The 18,795-nt window shown below is 39.3% G+C and overlaps 2 protein-coding genes and 1 pseudogene across 2 annotated transcripts; all 3 read left to right on the top strand.

Annotated features, from left to right (window-relative positions):
- The first annotated feature begins 2,922 nt into the window (after positions 1-2,922).
- LOC145467285 (uncharacterized) lies at positions 2,923-8,059 on the top strand (annotated as a pseudogene).
- A 3,112-nt stretch (positions 8,060-11,171) lies between these two features.
- On the top strand, positions 11,172-13,914 carry LOC145467868 (methionine adenosyltransferase 2 subunit beta-like). The gene is made up of 2 exons (XM_081451476.1): positions 11,172-11,718; positions 12,415-13,914. Exons 1-2 carry the CDS (start codon positions 11,172-11,174, stop codon positions 12,798-12,800), a joined length of 933 nt encoding a protein of 310 aa, XP_081307602.1. The 3' UTR covers positions 12,801-13,914.
- On the top strand, positions 13,913-18,752 carry LOC145467286 (uncharacterized). Its single transcript, XM_081450829.1, has 4 exons — positions 13,913-13,941; positions 15,193-15,255; positions 17,672-17,943; positions 18,619-18,752. The coding sequence occupies exons 1-4, from the start codon at positions 13,913-13,915 to the stop codon at positions 18,750-18,752; spliced, it is 498 nt and encodes a 165-aa protein (XP_081306955.1).
- Positions 18,753-18,795: the final 43 nt, after the last annotated feature.

Genomic DNA, 18,795 nt, shown 5'->3' on the forward strand with positions numbered 1-18,795 from the left:
GTAATTTACGAATATCAAAGTTGCAAGAGGGGATAAGTTTCCTGCTCACTCCTCGTAGAAACTCGTCTACTACTCTTTGTGCTTATACCATTGAATCGAGATCTAACATTTTGAGTCCTCCGTTCTCAATATCATTTATAATTGCAGAGCGTTTAATTCTATCGTTACCTCTCCAAATAAATCCATAGATTAGTCTATTTTTCCCCTTGTGAGATCTTTAGAAATTGCGATTAATGCAGCTTGGCTCATCAAAATTTTGAAAAACGAAAGTTTTTACAATTTGAATTTTTGCTAGTAAGGTTAGACCTCTGCACCTCCACATATTTAGAGCTTTTTTTAACAGATTTGAAATTTGAATCAAAATTAGCTTTCATTCTTGATGGATTGTGATAGTCAAAATAAACACCTAATATTTTCATAGTTGACCGAGCTGTATGTGTAAATTCAGTCTGTTCAAGGTGCCGTCGTCCAATTGCGAATAATTCGGTTTGTCTTTATTTACCTTTAAACCAGAATACTTCGAAAAAACTTCTAGACACCTAAAAAGATGTAAATAAGAGAGCTTATCTTTTAAAAAACAAGTCACGTCAGCGAATGCTGTTAGTTTAATTTCTTCATTATTGATTGTTATCCCTCTTATGTTGTGATCTTGCCTAATTTGACACGCGAGAATTTCCAGGGCCAAGACAAATAACAAAGGTGACAAAGGATCACCTTGACGAACCCCACAATGTATACAAAAAAGGTTAGTAGTAAAGCCGTTGTTTATAACGCAGCTTGATATATCCGTATAAAAAATTGTATCCACTGTATAAAATACGGTCCAAAGTTGAATTTTTCCAACGCTTTGAAAAGGAAATTGTGATTCAGCGAGTCAAATGCTTTTTTCAAAATCAATGGCAACCAAAATACCATATCTATTTGTTATTTCTGCAAATTCCAAAATGTCATCAATTGTTTTCACTGCGTCGAAAACCGACCTTCCTTTCACAAAGCCATTTTGATAGTAGTAAATAATTTCCGAAAGAAACCGTTCTGGTCTCTTAGCTAGAGTTTTTGATGCTATCTTTACATCAACGTTAATTAACGAGATAGGACGCCAATTTTTGATAAACCGTCAATCTTTATCCTTCTTTTCCAGAGGAATTATCAATGCTTGTTTTTGAGAAATAGACAATTAGCCGTGGACGTGAGAGAATTCTAAAAATGCTACAAGATGTTTCGCTGAAAGATGCCAAAATGGCTAAATAGAGTTCGGAGGTCAATCCGTCGTTTCCTGGTGTTTTGTTTCAGTCTTGAAGGATTTTAACGCGTTAAAGAGTTCAACTCGAGAAAGTTCTTTCTCTAAGATCTTTTTCTGCTCAAAAGATAACTTCTTATTATTTATACTACTAAGAAAAATATTCATAGAATCTTCGCCCAGAGTAGACGGGATTTTTTCATAGAGCGTGGCACAGAAATTTTACCACATATTTTTCTCATGCTACTGTTTTTCTTTTTATTATTTTCTAAATTCCAAATGTATTTGTTACTCTTTTCTCCTTGCTCCTACCAATTCACCCTGGATCTAATAATTTTTCATTGAGTTATATATTCGTAATGGCGATCAGATTCTGCTTGAAGAATTTCAAGGTCATTCAATTTATCAGCTGTTGGATATTCATCGCATTTGTTTTTGCTTTCTTTTAATCTGTTCTCTAGATTCATTTCGCTCTTCTTTCTTTCGCTTTTCTTTTGCTATACACAATCGTTTCGTATCGAATTTTGCATTTTAAATAATGCCATATAACTCGTGGGTCTTTCTTTACATTCCTCGATCCACCCTTTATACATTCCCTTTATTTTAGCGGCATAATTCTCATCCTCTAGAAGGCTAGCATTTAATTTCCAAGAAGAGGGTCCGTATAGACTACGGAATAGATGACCCAGCCCTTAATATACCCGCGGACTTTCATGCTGGTCAGAAATTTAGCTAAACGAACGAACGAGCAAACAAACAAACACAACGTTTATGAATTAGAGAAGTGAAGGGAGGTCTAACGGGTAACTTTAGTACATAACAAGGCCCAAGAGTGTACTAAATTATTTTGGGCTATATAGGTATGCTTTTCTTTCGGCGGGGGGGCGGAAGCGTTTTCATCAGAAATAGGATATCGATTGTGGCCATTTTGGTCTTAAATAGGAAATGGTTTTACACTCTAGACTTAAATTGGGTTTGTTTTTCAAGTTAGAAGAAGCTACTTTTTCATCATTATCGATAGGACCATCAATAAAAACCCTTTACAATCCCTTTAACATCGGTCGTTGATTTAAGAATCAGGTCTAAAACAGGCGTCGTTGAGCAAACATCTCTTTCTATCGTAACAGCACTTTTTTGTTTAGTTTTTACATTGTAATTAATTATTGGAAAGGACCCCAATTGGAAAAGCACCCGAAGTGCAAAGGTGGAAGCCCTTCTTAGAAAAATCTCTGAGTAAAAAAGTGGGACTCACATCGAAAAAGCACTGCTACTAGAAATATTTATTAAAATTTTTATGTTCAATACATCAGGGATATACGATTTACAACTTAACTACTTATGGTGTTTATTCATAAGCAGACGTTACAAAATTTGATAATTGCATTATTCTCCAATTATGGTATTATGTTCTCGACTTTGAGCCTGGTTTATAAAACTTTTACAATTTATAGTTATAACATTATAACTCTTTCTTACACTTATGGCTTACAGCTTTGTTGTCACCAAACTTTTCAAGTGAACAGAGGACCTGAAACTCTTTTCTTTTCTTTTCTTTTTCTTTTTCTTTTTTTTTTTTTTTTTTTCAACACAGCTAGTAAATGTAAACTTATTACGCCACAGTTGATGACGTCACGTCATACCCTTCATTCTTTCTTAGGGGACATCAACATTAGGTGAAAACTATGAAATTTGGAATTTTAAACAATGGTCAGACCAAAAATGGTGACCCCCTAGATAAAAATTTCCCACCTGAGGTTGTTGTTGTTGTTGTTGTTGTTTTCGTGCTCGAAAGCTAGCCCACCTGAGTTGCCGATTCATTTTCTTAGCTGATTAGAACAAGAATAATATGATTTTTTAAAAAAAAAAATGCGAATCAGAGCTTTTTCAGCTCTTGTGAGCAGCACTAACCTTTTTTTGGAACGTTATGATATACAACGTCTTCAATTCAATCGCTGAAATTATTTCTTTTGAAGGCCAAAATAAAATGTTAAATTATGCAAGTTCTACCGACACTGAAGACTTGCTTTTACTAATTTCTTAGGCACCTATGAAGTTTTATTTCTTATTATTGAGGATGGTGATTATGAGGCAAAAATTTCCTGGATTACAGTCTCTGTAGTGGATTCAAAGACCCACCACCATTCTGGTTTAAGAAAGGTAAGCATATGTGATCAACAAACATGAATTATCGCAGGAAATTTCTGCTTGATCTCAATCCTATCTACATTCAATTTATATTAATCCCTCTAATTTCTCCCAACAAGTTACCTTTTAAAAGAAAGCTTAAGCAATGACGACGGCGAACGCCTTGCGCAAAAATGAAATTTATATTTTACCTTCGAATTTCGCAGTTGTCTAGATCTGTTCAGCGCGCCTATTGGTCTCAGAACTTACTCAAGGTAAATGTGTAACGTTCACTGATTCCAGATGAAAATACGAAAAATTAGGCTCCGTCGTTCGCATTCTACAAAATACGCAGAACTTGAATTGGTCATTTCACGTTCTTGTTATGCAGAGTCGCAGAGGACGGCAAAGAAATGTACAAATATTTACAACGGACGTGAATAGCCATCCGTTCTACTCATTAAACCTTTTGTTTGGTGGCGTTCTTGTTGCCGTTGCCGTCGTGGTTTCCTTCAACGCTCTAATTTCTGGTCACTTGCAGGTAATTCCCAAGGCAAAAAATCAGCCGGATGGTGTTCTGAAGGGAGATAGGCCTTTCTTGATTGCTCCTTTCAAGGGTGGAGAGAAAGTGACATTTCATGTTCCGCCGTCGGACAATAACCAGAGACACAGTAAGTCAAGATTACAAAGACAAGCTTCTCGTTCATTACAGAGAAGTGCCTTCTTCACTTTTTTCTTTCGCTTCTAGATTATCGAGTAAGAAACGAGAAGAAAGCAAACGCGAGAAAACAGTTTGGTCTGTCGCTTGAAAATGGAGAGATGCGACAAAAATAGGGACAGAAGGGCTGTTTCAGTATATCCGTGCAAAACTTAGTACGAGGCGAGATCTATAATAGTATGACGCGCACTGCAAAGATGTTTTCATGGAGTACGACAGCAGTGGCCCGACCTATTGTAGTTCCCAACACCTTTCCTTTGAAGGAAAAGCTCTGGCAACGAAGTTGATCGTGGTAGCCATCTTTTTACTTTACTCGCCCGTCTCCTTCAAGATTCCAAACATTTTAATTTTGAGCTGTCATTGTGACCTAAGGCCACGTCCACGCACACTACACCGGAGAAATTTGAAAATCGGCGTTTTCAGTCCGAAAACGCATGAAATATTTTTCATCCACACAACGTCGGAGAAATTTGACAACGCAACAATCACCGGCGGCAGAAAAGCTTCATGCCAGTGCACGCTGGAGTGTTTGGGTTGATCACATTGATGGTCTTCAAGAAGCTCCGTTTTCAAAATGTTTTCCGTCCACATTAAAACGCAAAGCCGACGTTAATTTTTAAAACTCCTCAGGTTTGAAGAGCGTTAACTTTTCGAAAAGCTTCATTTTCGACTGGATCAGTGTGGACGGTAGGCCTCAGTGACCGTAGAAATAGCGCGGCTGCATTTTCAAATTTCTTCGGCGTAGTGTGAACGGGGCTCGACTCTCTTTCTTGTTCTGTGTTTGTTATCAGTTGATGCTTTGGTGAAAGAGGTTTCCTCAAAGTCAACAAAAAAAATACACGTGTGACTCATCGTGTGGAACAATGCTCTGGGATGGCTTTGGTAGATGGGTAAATGGCCACTGGAAGCCTTATATAAAAGGTAAGGTTTGATTAACAAAAAGAATTAGCGAAAAGGAACTGCAACGACATCTTGAAGACGCTTTGTACAAGAGGTTTGCTTTTCTTTTCAACCAGTGCATGTGTTAAAAAGTGTTCTCTTACTATAAAAATGTGTATAAAATTTAAAATACATTCAAATGTTATACCTTGCTGAACCAATCAGTTGCTATCGAGATGTCAATAGCGCTTCCTTTCATCATTTCTTAATTTTACGCGGGGCCCCTTTTGATATCAGCCTATGGCTGATGGGTCTACCCTGCCTAAATAAAGATGACTTGACTTGACTTGATTTCTCTCTCTGATCTACCTTTTTCTTTCCTTCTTCTGTTCTTTATTCTTTTTTATCGTTTTCTAGCTTTCTTGTTTTAGTTATTCATTTATACTTTCAGTCTCGCTAAATATTTTGTTGTGATTCAGTGACCGGTAGAGACGCTGAATGGCATTTCTCAAAACAAAGAAACAAACAAATTAATCAGGATTTAGGGACTTTCTAGCTTAACCTTGAAAAAATTGAGACTCCAAGACAGCATTGTGAAAAATAAAATCGAGACAGCGAGACGCACATAACAGCTAAAGAAAACGAGACTACGATACCCGTAAAATTTGACGATAATTTTGCGAGACCCATGGTTCTTGAATGACTAGCAATAGACCTTTTTAATGACAAGGCGGTCATGTTGATTTCTATTGATTAGAGAGACATTATGGGATGTTCAGGGGGCTAATTACAGTGTAGTATATATTTGCCCCCTAAACATCTCATAATAGCCATTTGAAACAATGGAATACAAAATGGCCGCCGTATCGATAAATATGGGTTATTGACCACGTGTGAGGTCAAGATGGCTGGATATTGGCCAAGTTCTTTTTTCGCGTGTTCATGAACCGAGGCGGAGTCGAGCTCCATAAACTCGCAAAAAAGGACGAGGCCAATATCCGGCCATCTTGACCGAACAAGCTTGGTCAATAAAGGATTTATTATATGGCTTTCGGGGAAATTTTTCTGGCGGGACACGGCGGGAAGCCCCGAGCGGGCAAGATAGTTCCATCTTGCCCGCTCGGGTAGCCGATCACAGCGCAGGATTTGATTCATCTTGCCCGCTCACGGAGCTAGCCATATAATAAAAAGGTCTATTACACATCTCAGTAAAGCCACAAGAAAAAGTTCATATTAATTTGAACAAAGTTGTTTGAACTCCTCAACAAAAGACGCACAGAATGACAGGAGAAATAAGGAAGGCACCTTCTTCTCTTTTGGAGATTCGGTTTCGAACGTGTTTTGTAGCTCCCTGTCTTCCGGTCCTTATAAGAGTCTTTGCAAAACGATATTTACAGCCTGTCAACCTATCTATCACTGGGTATACGACATGCACGGTTACTGGGGCGACGGTGTCACGTCACCAAGGGAACCCTTACCGGATGGAATTGATTATGACCACGACCGAGTTATAAGAGACATCAAAATGGTAAGTCCTAGCCTTCTGTTCTCCACTCCCTTTCTGAATTTATGTACTTTTTTTGGTCCTTTCCTACTTCATGTAAATTACAAATTATGTCACTTGAATTTTTGGCGCTAAAATTGTCACGGGTCTTGATACGCCAATTACAATCTAGGGTGTATGAATCACAGGGGAGTTTGGACCCCACCATACTAATGCGTTTTGAAAAGTCTCCGTTTTCATTTAGAAGAAACCGAAGCAAAATATTTTCGCCCACACTAGCGTTTTCGTTTTGTTTTCACCTGTCCACACTGATGCATTTTGATTCGAAAACGGAGACTTGACGCGTTTTCGCCTGTCATCCACACTGACTAAAACGCCCGAAAACGCTGATGGAAGCAACAGTGGAGGACGCCTTTTTTCGCCACCGTTTTCAAAAGCCTCCGTTTTCACCTGTCCACTCCACACTAAAAACGGAACATTTCCAAAACGATGCGTTTGCAAAAGACTTCACTTTCGAAACCGTTTTCAATAGCCTCCGTTTTCATCAACGTTTTTCGTCGTTTTAATGTGGATGACGGACGAAAACTTATCAAAAATTTTGCGTTTTCAAATGAAAACGCATTAGTGTGTTCGGGGCCTAATTCTCGTGGTTAAAGCCGCAAAACCGTAAAAAAAAAAAAAAAAAAAAGCTCACAGAAGCAGAAGATGTTGGCGGCCAAATGTTAACTCAAAGAACTTAGGATTAAAATGTTAGGATTTCATCCCGCAGAATTTTTACTATGTAACCGTGTACGATTGCCGATGTACATGTAACAATATAGGCCTAGTAGTCAACTCTGTTTCGTGCAATTTTCAAACGAAAGCAACGGTCTCAGGACGAGGCCGCGAAACAGTAGAAGTACTTGAGTTTATAGCATTGATTGTAACATCCGGTTTTTAAGGCTACGCATAATGCCCGCCGTGAGAGTACCCTCGCTTTACTCTGCTGATATCCTTATATAATCAGCATAGTTATAAGATACTGTTCCACGTAATTTGGAATTGTTTGATCGTCAGTTTTCGCTTGGCTTTCTTATTGCAGACATTGTATAATCCTTTCCTGAATGAAAAGAGTGTCCTTCTACTAAACATGGGAATACATTTCGCCGCTGCAGTCAACTTTACAAACTATAAACGCATCATTGATCAATTAATTAGCCTGGTGAACGAAGGCAAAAGTCACAGAAACACTGTCAACGATACCAACACTTTCAAAGAAAGGTTCATATGGAAGACCTCGACTGCTCTTAACAGGGAGCGATTTCCAAACCCGCATAAAGACGTTCGCCGATTTTTAACATTCCCACGTGTGCAACTGTACAATACTTACGCCACATCTGCCATGTGCCGCGCAGGTATTGACGCCATCGACGTTTATCCAATCAGCGATTCGTATCCTGCCGGGACTTGGTCACAAACTGATCCAGTGCATTACGCCGCTCACGTGTTTCGCGATGTCGAGGAATTTTTGTATAAAATGTTCGCTCCTTAAGAGAGTTTGGTCTTATTAATTGAACAGAATTTAGCTATTCCGTGTAACCTAGTAAACAGGTAGTTTCTCTAAGCGGTAAATTCACTTTCCTCCCGCTTGAAATACAAGTGTGATTTTTAGCTGGTGACATAACTGACTCGTCCCCAGTCATCTTCCTGCAACTTTATACAGCGCGCGAAGACGACTTGGGAATGAGTCAGGTGACATAACCCTTTGCATCTCTGTGATGGTCCGTGAAGACTTCGCCAAGCACGTTCGTTTATTTAAGTTTATTTTTTGCCCTTATTTCCTTGAGCGTGTCACGATAACCGCACAAATGGGAAAATGACCGTACGAGGGCGGAAAAGCGTGAAAAAAGAGTGTCCATCTGCCGTTCTTTGTTTTTTTTTTTTCTTTTCTCGCTCTTTCTCGATCATCTTCTCCACATGGCCATTTTTACACGTAAAATGACGTAGTCATTTCTGAGTAGCGCGCAAGGCTTCACGCTGACTAATCATGTACTCATGTCCCAGACTACTACCCTCGCTGCATTCCAGCTGCTCCAGCCTACTGTCATAGGCGTTTGGGCACTTTCGGACTTAATTGGGGGGTGGTGACCTTCTTGACGGAAAATTTACGCAATGCCCGAATGCATAAAAAAAAAAAACGTTTACAATTCCCACATCTAATGAAACTGCTATAATTCCAAAAATAGTTCTATTCAAAGCTTGCGTACTCACTCAATCAGTCATGCTCTATCAACAGTCTCAATCCGAGTAAAATCTCAGTAAAGTAACTAACTAGAACTGAACTTTATTCATGAGTTTTGGAAATCACGCCAACAGCATTCTTTATGCTTTCTCTCAAGTGTCGTTGCCCAAATCATGAGCATTTTGCCCGAAAAATCACATAATTTCTGTAGCTGGGGGTGCAGCCCCCCTCGTCGCCCCCGCCCCCCCCCCCCCCCCTCACCCCAGCTCGTACGCCTATGCCTACTGTGTTTCGCTCCTTTATACAGTATCAGCTAAGGTGATTGATGTTGGCTAACTCTGAATTTCCTTGTTGAGATCGTGTGCGGTAGCCATGATACCTCACAATTTTCTCTTTTGTTCCACAAAATGCGTAAAATTAAATTTTCGAAACTAAAATAAACAAATATAAACTGGTATCAGCTCGAAATATGAAAAATTATTATTGAGGATAGGGGAGTCGGTAGGGGCGGGGTAGGGAGCGTTGGGTTTTCATTCAACTGACCACAATGAGTGCAGGCTCCTCTTCTTTCCCGCAAATTGCGCCACGTCGCTTTACAGCAGTCTGTTTTTCAACACAAACATGGACGATTTAAACGATGAATGCCAGGTAATTCATTGCGTCTCCTTTTTTGATCCCTGATTTCTTCAACATCTGAGGTGTTCGTCTGAGCATCATACAGTTGCTTGTTAAGTCAGTAACCATAGTTTTGTCACTGTTGCGTCCTCATGCTGTTATTTATTATCCCCAGTTTTCGCGCTGCTCCCCTAGGAGCGCCTGGCACTATGACCCACCAAGTGCAGACTCGGTTTTTCCGAAAGCCCAAGTAACAAGCAAGCTATTATTAACTAGTAGTAATCAAAGATTAGAGTAGCGCGTTCACGCGCGTATTTCGCACTGGTCTACTTCGGTGGCATTCGAATGGCTCGATGGAAAACTAAGTTTGATCGAATGTCCGATAACGATCTGCACGTGAAGTTGAACTAGCGGTAAAAGTATTTTCAATTAATTAACTATTACTTGTATTGGACTAAGCATTTTCTAAGAAATGCGTTTGAACTGTTGGCGACACTTAGAATTCAATTTCAGATCGCCAACACCTGTAACAAATATTTCTTGAGACAATAAAGTTTTGCACAGCGACCCTGCAAGACAGCGCGCGGGTCGCCAATTTTGTGTTTGTATTTGTTTACACTGTCATCAGAGCTCGCGCAGTTCGAACTAGTTTAGACAAGAAACTCAATGCCGAAGAGTTTCTTTTTCTATCTCATGGAGAAACTATTTCTTCATGAGAAATCGTGTTCACACATATCTTTGTATCGACGTAATGAATTGAATAAAGAAATCACACTCGTGTACCCATATTTTTAGGTCTGATTAAGGAGTTCGAACGCCACCACCTTGGATTTCTGTGAAGAACGACATCTGGGAATAAAGGACAGTCAAGTGATTAGACTGACGGCGAACGACTGGAAGAAATGGATTATTCTTCTTAGTTGTTAGCCTTCACTCATTGCAGTCACTTTCATTTTACTTTTTTTCTTCCTTCTTTTTTGTTGTTTTTGTTTTATTTTTATTTTCCAAACTGATACCAGTTTATTTTTGTTTGATTTAATTTTTAAATATTTAATTTTACATATTTTTCGCATAATTATTATAATTATTCGATGTTCCGGGATGTTCCATGTTCCTGGTTTTATCGACGGCCCTCAGTAAGGGGTGAACCATTTGACTTTGGGTTGATTTGGTAGAGGCATTGTTATTTTTGTTTTTAACCCATTCATGCATTTTCGTGCATTTTTAACCATTTCATGGACGGTTCGTATTACTTGCAAACCGTCCTGATAGCATATTCGGGTTAAAAATGTAGATGTTGGTGCAGGATTCTGTTTTTCACGGGGCGTGTGAATACATGATATTTTTTTCCTCCATGTAGCATGCTTTCGGCAGTGGTTTTGTGCATATAACAATGAAGCAAGACCGATTATAACGTAGAAAACTCAATAACGCGATCGACATGATAGAGTCCAAACTGAAAGCCAAGAATTGCAACCGTGAGCAGCTGGTTCGACCTTGTTGGGTCCCGTCAGTACGGCCGGTAGCAGCAAAAAATAAAGCATTTATCACAGTGACCTCATCTTGGTCGATGTCACATACAAAACGCGTGACCATGAATATCGCGGTGAATGTGAATCACGCGGTAAACGCGTGACCGTGAGTATCATATCGATGTCGCGATAAGGAGATTACGGACAGACAAAAACTGTGAATTTTTCTCGGTACAAGTATGCTTGAGGGAGACTGCTTTTTCTTTTCAAAATCGCCCATTCCCCCTGAAAAGTCAAATGTTCACTTGCGAGGACACTTTGGGCTCGTCACGCAATCTTTCCTCTTGACGTGGAACATTCTTGTAGACGGGTAACCTGGTAACCACTTCAAATTCAACATGGCGGCCAAACCTCGCGTCCTTATCACCGGAGCTTCTGGCCTCCTTGGACGGGCCATTATGAACCAATTCTCCAACTCTGATAAGTGGAACGTGTTGGGACTGGCTCACTCTCGAGCTACAGATGCTCTAAAGAAGGTCGATCTGCTTGATTTTGACGAAACAAAGCGTGTTGTGAAGCATTTCAAACCACACATTTTGATTCACGCGGCAGCCGAAAGGAGACCAGACGTTGTCGAAAATGACGAGGAAACTTCCATGAAAATGAATGTTGGTGTGACAAAAACATTAGCATCAGCAATCAACGAGCTTAACAGTGATGCAGGGGCTCCGGAACACTTCATGCTGTATATCAGCACTGATTATGTGTTCGATGGCTCGAGTCCACCATACAAACCGCTCGACGAAGCCAACCCTTTGAACAAGTATGGCAAGAGTAAGCTGGCAGGAGAACAGGTTATGCAGGCCTGTAATTCCGATGGGGGGATCCTTCGGGTTCCAATCCTTTACGGAAAAGTGGAGTATCTTAAGGAGAGTGCTGTGACAGGTGTGTTATCCCGGGGGAGGTAGGGAGGGGGAGGATAGGCGTACGGGCACCTTCGGACTTTTGCTAACACTCATCCACTGGACAGCGATTTATCCGGTGGATAGCGTTATCCACCCTTCGAAAAACTGGGGTCTGGTGTGCAAAATAGTTGGACACCACTTTATAGCTGCAAGGGTGCGAGGCCTAGGGGGACATGACCTCTTTTAGTGTGGAGGTACTCCTCCTAATATGCTTTATAGATATGACCTGTACTAAAGGGTATCATTTCTGACCCATTTTAAAAGATACGTGGTTTGATTTAGAGGGATCTACAAATATATTTTTCTAGCATGCAAGACAAGATGTTCTGCAAAGTTGACAGATACATGTAGTTCTTGGGCAAGAAGGATGGGTGAGGTGTGGGGAGTAGAGATGAAGAGTTGTCTCTTTTGCTATTGGATTTTTAACTGAAAGCAGTATCCTGAAAGCTCCAAAATCTGGAGATCTAGAGTTCCTAGCTTGGGCAGCAATATTGTTACTTTTGGTGGCTGAGGTCAAGTTATGCATGTACCTGGTATTTTACGATGATAATTTGACAATTTACATACATAGGACTGTAGGCATACCTAAATCCTTTTAGTTTATGAGCACATTTTATATGAATTCTTTCCTGTTTTGACAGTGGACATTAAAATTATTGTCTTGCTATCACTCTAGTGTTGTTTGATGCCCTCAAGCAAACTGACAAGCCTGCCAAAATGGATGATTATCAAATCCGTTTTCCCACTCTGGTGGATGATGTTGCTGCAGTCTGCAGTTTCATTGCCGATAAACGAATCAACGATTTTTCTGTGACTGGAATATGGCATTGGAGCAGCACAGAAGCCATGACAAAGTACTCCATGGTTTGTCAGATGGCTGAGATGTTTGGGTTGCCTCACAGCCACTTGACTGCCAATCCCAACCCTCCTACTGGAACACCTAGACCCCACAACACTGCTCTTGAGTGCTCATCGCTTGAATTGATGATGCCAGATGGTGGCACAAGTATGCGCACTCCCTTTAAGCAGGCAATTAAACAGTGCCTTCAGCCTTTTGTGTAAACATATTTATTAAGAATGTAAGACTGAGTTAATAACAACCATCTAGAAAGTTATGTAAGAAAATAGTATATCAAAGTAATTGTAAATTAATAGGTCACAATTTAAATCAAAGGGCTCTTGGAGCCAGCTCATTCATGTAATGACTTATGCGCATTGTGTTCTTTGGTTATGAAATATTGGTACAGTTGAACCCAGTTAATTGGAACCCTTGAGGAAAAAACAGTTTGAAACAGCAGGAATTAAGTTCAAATAGATATTATTATTCTTGGGAAAATATCCATAATCCTCATTGGGATTGGAAATCAGACAGTCCCCTCCATGGGAGGAATAGGCATTATCTGGGATCACACGTTGTTGATCCATTCCCATGAACACCAAAACCTCACAAATCATTTTGAACTAATTGCCATGGACAGAAACTTTGGGAAGATTAAAGGTCAGCCTTTGGCACTAGGAGCTCTGTGATGAATTGGGTAACCAGTGTGAGCTATGATAGCTACTGAATCCAGAGACAAGTACACTAACCATGAGGCCACTGCACCTCCCACAACCCCAGTAATGCTAGTGCCAAAAGCTGGCACTCAGTCTCCCCAAAGTTTCTGTCAAGGGCAATAGGTTGCTTGAGAGTAGCAAAATATGAGGGTGTCCAAAAATCTAAAATATGACACTTGGTGAAATGTTAAGGATATTTTCTTTAACGACTATTATGCTGTTTTAACATAACAGCATTAATTTGATAATTTTTTTAGCATTATTTACATACACTGATCAATACCACTTTACAAAAAATTCATCGAAGACTAACTAAGACAAATATATATTGGTAAAGTTATTTATAAATGGGAAATAAAAAAGAAATACACTAAAAATACATTAAAATGCTGACCTAAACAAAAATGTCTTAAGTTTGCTTTTAAAAAACACTTGAAGTGATGTGACAACACACAGGTCAGCCAGGAGGCTGTTCCATTGGGCTGGTGCAGCAATAGTAAAAGACCTGCTGCCAAGTGTTGGGTGCATTGTCTCCTGTGAAACTTCTAATAGTAGGCTATTATTAGAGTGTAACAAGCATGAGCTCTTTTGCTTGACTTTTATGAAGTCACTAAGATGAGATGATGCTAGTCCATAAATTGATTTTAAGGTAAGTTTAAGAATTGTAATCTTAATTTGATAAGCAATGGGTAGCCAGTGAAGTTGCTAGAGAGCTGGCATTATGTGCGAGTACTTGGGTATGTTCATAATAAGTAGATAAAGGCTGCATTTTTGACATGCTGTAGCTTGGAAATCTGCACATTGGGGAGTAGCCTGCAGTGCAGGCGTCTTATTGGGGCGAGTTGGCGTTACAACCTTGCGACCGCCTTTTTAGACCGCCATGTTAGACCGCCATATTCCCCCTCCCCTATCCTTCCTCTTGCCTACCATTCACCCCCTTGGTAAAACTTTCTTTCTCTCCCCAGTCTTCCACTACATGAAAAATTCAAGATGGCGGCTAAACTTTTTACGATGTGAGCGCTCGCTCGAAAAAATCTCGCCTGCGCTGCAGGCTAAATTTAAAAATACACTCAAGATTGGGCCCTCAACATTGAAGAAACAAGAATGTATTGCGTACTACAGGAAATCTTTAAAGTTTTATCTTTTTTAATCTACCACAGTTATTTCTCTTGTATACATACAAGAGCAAGCACGATTCCTATTGAACAATGCTCATCTTGACAAACAAATACATAGGTTCACCCGAAAACAACGTTGGGCATGGTCCCCCCGGTCTAAAACACAGGTCACGGGTCATTGTTTTATTAATACTGGAACAACCTTAACCTCTTCCTAATGCTAACCTTAGGCCTTAAGTACTACACTAAGACAATGTTTAGGCTTAAGGTTAGTATTAGTAAAGGTTTAAGGTTGTTCCAGTATTGGTAAAACAATGACCGGTGACCTGTACCCGCCAGGCATGGTCCAGTTTTCATTTTATCAAATATAAATACAAAAAGTAGAACAGTGATGGTTATAATACGACCCATACTGTTAAAAAAAGCCAAAGACACAACTACGAGCGTCCCCTATACTTTTTTTGTGACGCGTGAATGGGCTTTTTTGCTTTGCGTGAAGCGTGAATGAGGATTTATTTTTTCCATGAATCGTAAGTCCTTGGAAAACTGGTTTTCAATTTTTTCGTGATCCGTTTAATATGCATTTACTTTCGCGTGATTAGTGAACCAATGACCTTTGCGGGGATAATTTTTCACTTTTCTTTGGAGATTTTAGTGTCATAAAGCTCGTAAAACCAAACTAGATGCAAAACCGGCCTATTCGACGTGCTTGCGGATGGAGGACTGAGAACTAACAACAGCAACAGTGAACCAGGAGGGCCTAGAATCTAGTCTGTCTCAAGGTTATTACAGACGAATTTCAGACGCCATTTCGATGCATCAAAATTGAGGGTTCTGCGGAAAAGGTGAGTTATTCTGTCAGTATCCACACTCTATCCAGCTTTAGTTTTACTGACGTCTGCTCAACCATCGCTTCAATATATTTACGCAGATATGTCAACAAAGTGTTAAGGGCCCATTAACCGATTCATGCGCGCGCTTGCGCGCATTGCTAAGGAGGTGAAATTTCACTTCCGGTGACTTACATCAGCCTGAGCACGGAAAATAAAAACAACTCAAAAGCTTGCAAACTCGCATACATTTTAGATGGTTTTCTTTGTGTTTCGCAAAATGCAAAGTAAAAGTGCAAGCAAAGACAAAATAAGAGAAAGACAGAAAAACAAGAGCAATAGAAAGAGAAAAACTAACTCCGTGTGGCTTTGTTTGATCTTACCGAAGTGCGCTGGTAGTGTAAATTGCGCACGCGCTGATAGGGTAACTTCCAATAGATATCGGTCGCATTTCCGGTTTCTTTAAATGCTAAAGGAAAGGCGGTTTTTCATTAAATCCGGCCTTTTTCGACGAATTTCGATTAAAGCCAACGTTAGCAACATAGCTATGCATTCCTTTTTTGAAATCATGCTTTTTTCAGAAAATTACGAATTTTTCAATATTTTGAAATGCTCTCAAAATCTGACCTTTTAGAAATGAAACAAAATCGATGCATAGCGTAATGAGGATTTGAATTAAAATATTAAATCAATGAAAAAAATCCCGAGAAAGTAATTTGCTGGGAGCCTTTGCATTTTTTCTGTATTAGTCACATGACCACGGGCGTGGCCTGATGACGTCATCACTAGTGTAACTGGTCATGAAAAAGTTGAAACACATGAAATAACTCTGAACTAACTGAAAATGAGGAGGTTAGATGAGACTGAATTTTCCTTAGCAACGGCTCGAAAAGATCGGTTAATGGGCCCTTAACATGGCTTTCTTTTGTGACCTCTTTTGTCTTTCTGAATAACGTTTGCGTATTTTCTTCATATTGTCATCTTCATTGCTTGGTAACCTGGCACCTGTCTGCATTATAAACCTTTTCTAGTGTTTCTAGACCCTCTGTAAGATGCTGCAAGAACAAAAATTATTTGGACAGGATCATCTCTCTTTGGATGTAATAATGCATCAAAGCACATGTAAACAGTGCTATTTTTTCCCAAAAATCTCAAAAAACCGTGGATTCTAAAATAAAAAAGTATTAGAACCAGGAATAGAATTTGTATTTTTAAGTGAAACATGGTTTAGCCTTTGCATTTTTACGTGAAACGTGATTGCTTGCTTTTTTCTGTGAACGTCAAGCTGTTTTTCGAGTTTTTTGTGATGCGTGAAAAGGCTAATTACATAAAGATGAAACTGTTTTCAGAACAGGTATAGGGGACCCTCAGTTACCTGTACAGACGCGACATGTCTGTCAACCCAACACTGGCTCGTGTGCTGTATAAACAAGCTAAAACGCTTCGAGACTTTGTTTTGCAATTGTTTAAAGTGTTTTTACAGTATTCCACATTCTGACCTTTCGGCTTTCACTCGCTGTTTAAAAATCATCACTGCATTGAGTTATATCTTCGAAAAGTGTCAAAAAATCGCAAGAAATTAAATAAGTTACATATCGTTACAGTCTTCGAAGAGCTCGTTTTGCAAAAAACAGATTATTGAATTTACAAATTCTACACTTCCAGTCCGCTGTTTTATTCCTTGCAGTCAAGGTTATGACACGGAGGAATCTGACTGTTGTGATACTTGATATGTTCATGTCAAGTGCACCTAAACCCTAAAAATGTTTCTCTCTTAAATAAATCTTTGTATTATCCAGAATATGCGTTCGAAAAAATTTTTTAATTTGGTTAAATCCTCAATTTTCTGTGATTTTTTGAACTGCGGAAAATCCCGCCTAAAAAGACGCCATTTTGGTTCAAGTCCGAGTGAAGCAACAATCGGAGGGAATGGGACTAGTGACATCAATTCCAGAACCTATTTCCCGCGATCTCAGTGAAATCAACATAATTCCACTTATCTTCACTCGTAGTTTCTCGATTGCGTGCAAAGGAAATGCCTACGATTTGCGTTGCTGCTGGTTGCAGCAACAGATGAGGATAACAAAATGAGGATAGTGGGGAAAAATTTAATCCGTAATATTTTTTTATAATAAATAAAAGTATTATATTAAAATAATAATAATCATCGTCATCATCCTCATCATCATCATTATCATCATCATCTTCATCGTCATAATAATAATGATATTAATAAGTACTGGTAGTTTAATACAACATGGTATGACACTGGAAGGGGGCAGTCCAGATATTTCATGAAATAAGTGTTTTTGATTACAGTATGACACTTGTGGTTTGGCTATATGACTGGTGGTCTTAGGAGAACATTTTTTTTATATATTGTTATAGTTTCCATAACTTTTACAGTTAATGAATTTTAAATCTATTATAGGTTGTCAGTCAAGAACACCAACATCAGAACAGAGCCAAAGCATATTGTCTTCCTCACTCAGCTGCTTCTTCTATTCAATTTGTGCCGCACCTGCAAGGCAGATAATCCTACTGTAGAGGCCAGTGGAAATGGGACACAGGTGATTGTGAGAACATACTGCAACAATCCAAAATGCAATAAAGAGGACATCTGGTACAGCCAGCCCCAGATGCCAGGTCTGAAGATACCAGCAGGCAACTTTCTTCTATCACTGTCAATTCTCCTTGCTGGAGGTTCTGACTATAATCATAGTGCTATTATAAGGATTTATTGGGTCTAAACAAGGTGCTGTTGCTCCTAAATGAACATGGGGACCCCTCATTTTTATTTCAAAATTTAAGTTCCTATAATATAAACAATCAATAAGCAAAGTTTCACAAAAATCTCAGTGTAGGTTCTATTTCAGTGGAATGACCTTAAGTCATGTTATGCTACTTTCCATGTGCTCCTTACGACTTTAGAACTCATTGATCTCACATATTTCTCAAATGATTAATAATTCGTCACATTTAAATTTGGAAATTTGATCCTAATGAGCATAGATTCTTATGAAATCATTTCTCCGTTTTCTCCTTAGTTATGAGTGAGGGGATATGTCAACCATTCGAGACAGTGTTTGACCACATTTCCAAACATCTCGAAGTTCGTCAAAAATACTACGCTGTGCGCCTTATTTTCAACACTCTTCTTGGTGTTTGGAAATGTAGCAAATTGAGATATTACATAAGGCGTTGCTTAATGAATTTTAAAGCGATTTCAGCAAGTTTTAGATATATAGAGTGGACAAAAGAGGAGCTAGGACCCGTTACAATCTGTTTAAAATTGTCTAAACCACCACAGCAACATAAGAAATAACGCAAAGGAAGCGGGGATGTCGTTTTTACCGTATTCTTTTTCCGTATCTCTAGTTGCTGAATGCATTCGAAACATTCGCTGTAACATTCACGTACAAACTTCTCCTAATCATGTAACGTTGTTTCTCAATAACGCACAAAGGCGCTCACGCAATGAGATTGGGATACCTGTCTTCCTTTTTGAGTAAATATCTCAAAGTGATGTAAAAAGGGAAGATGGCTAAGTTAGGG

This window comes from Orbicella franksi, chromosome 14, assembly GCF_964199315.1.
Source record: "Orbicella franksi chromosome 14, jaOrbFran1.1, whole genome shotgun sequence".
NCBI lineage: Eukaryota > Metazoa > Cnidaria > Anthozoa > Scleractinia > Merulinidae > Orbicella > Orbicella franksi.

Coding starts and splice junctions, on each gene's coding strand:
- LOC145467868 (XM_081451476.1), top strand. CDS start 11,172: ATGGCGGCCAAACCTCGCGTCCTTATCACCGGAGCTTCTGGCCTCCTT. Junction 11,719..12,414: donor TAAGGAGAGTGCTGTGACAG/GTGTGTTATCCC, acceptor CTATCACTCTAG/TGTTGTTTGATGCCCTCAAG.
- LOC145467286 (XM_081450829.1), top strand. CDS start 13,913: ATGATGCTAGTCCATAAATTGATTTTAAG. Junction 13,942..15,192: donor GTCCATAAATTGATTTTAAG/GTAAGTTTAAGA, acceptor GTCTGTCTCAAG/GTTATTACAGACGAATTTCA. Junction 15,256..17,671: donor TTGAGGGTTCTGCGGAAAAG/GTGAGTTATTCT, acceptor AATCTATTATAG/GTTGTCAGTCAAGAACACCA.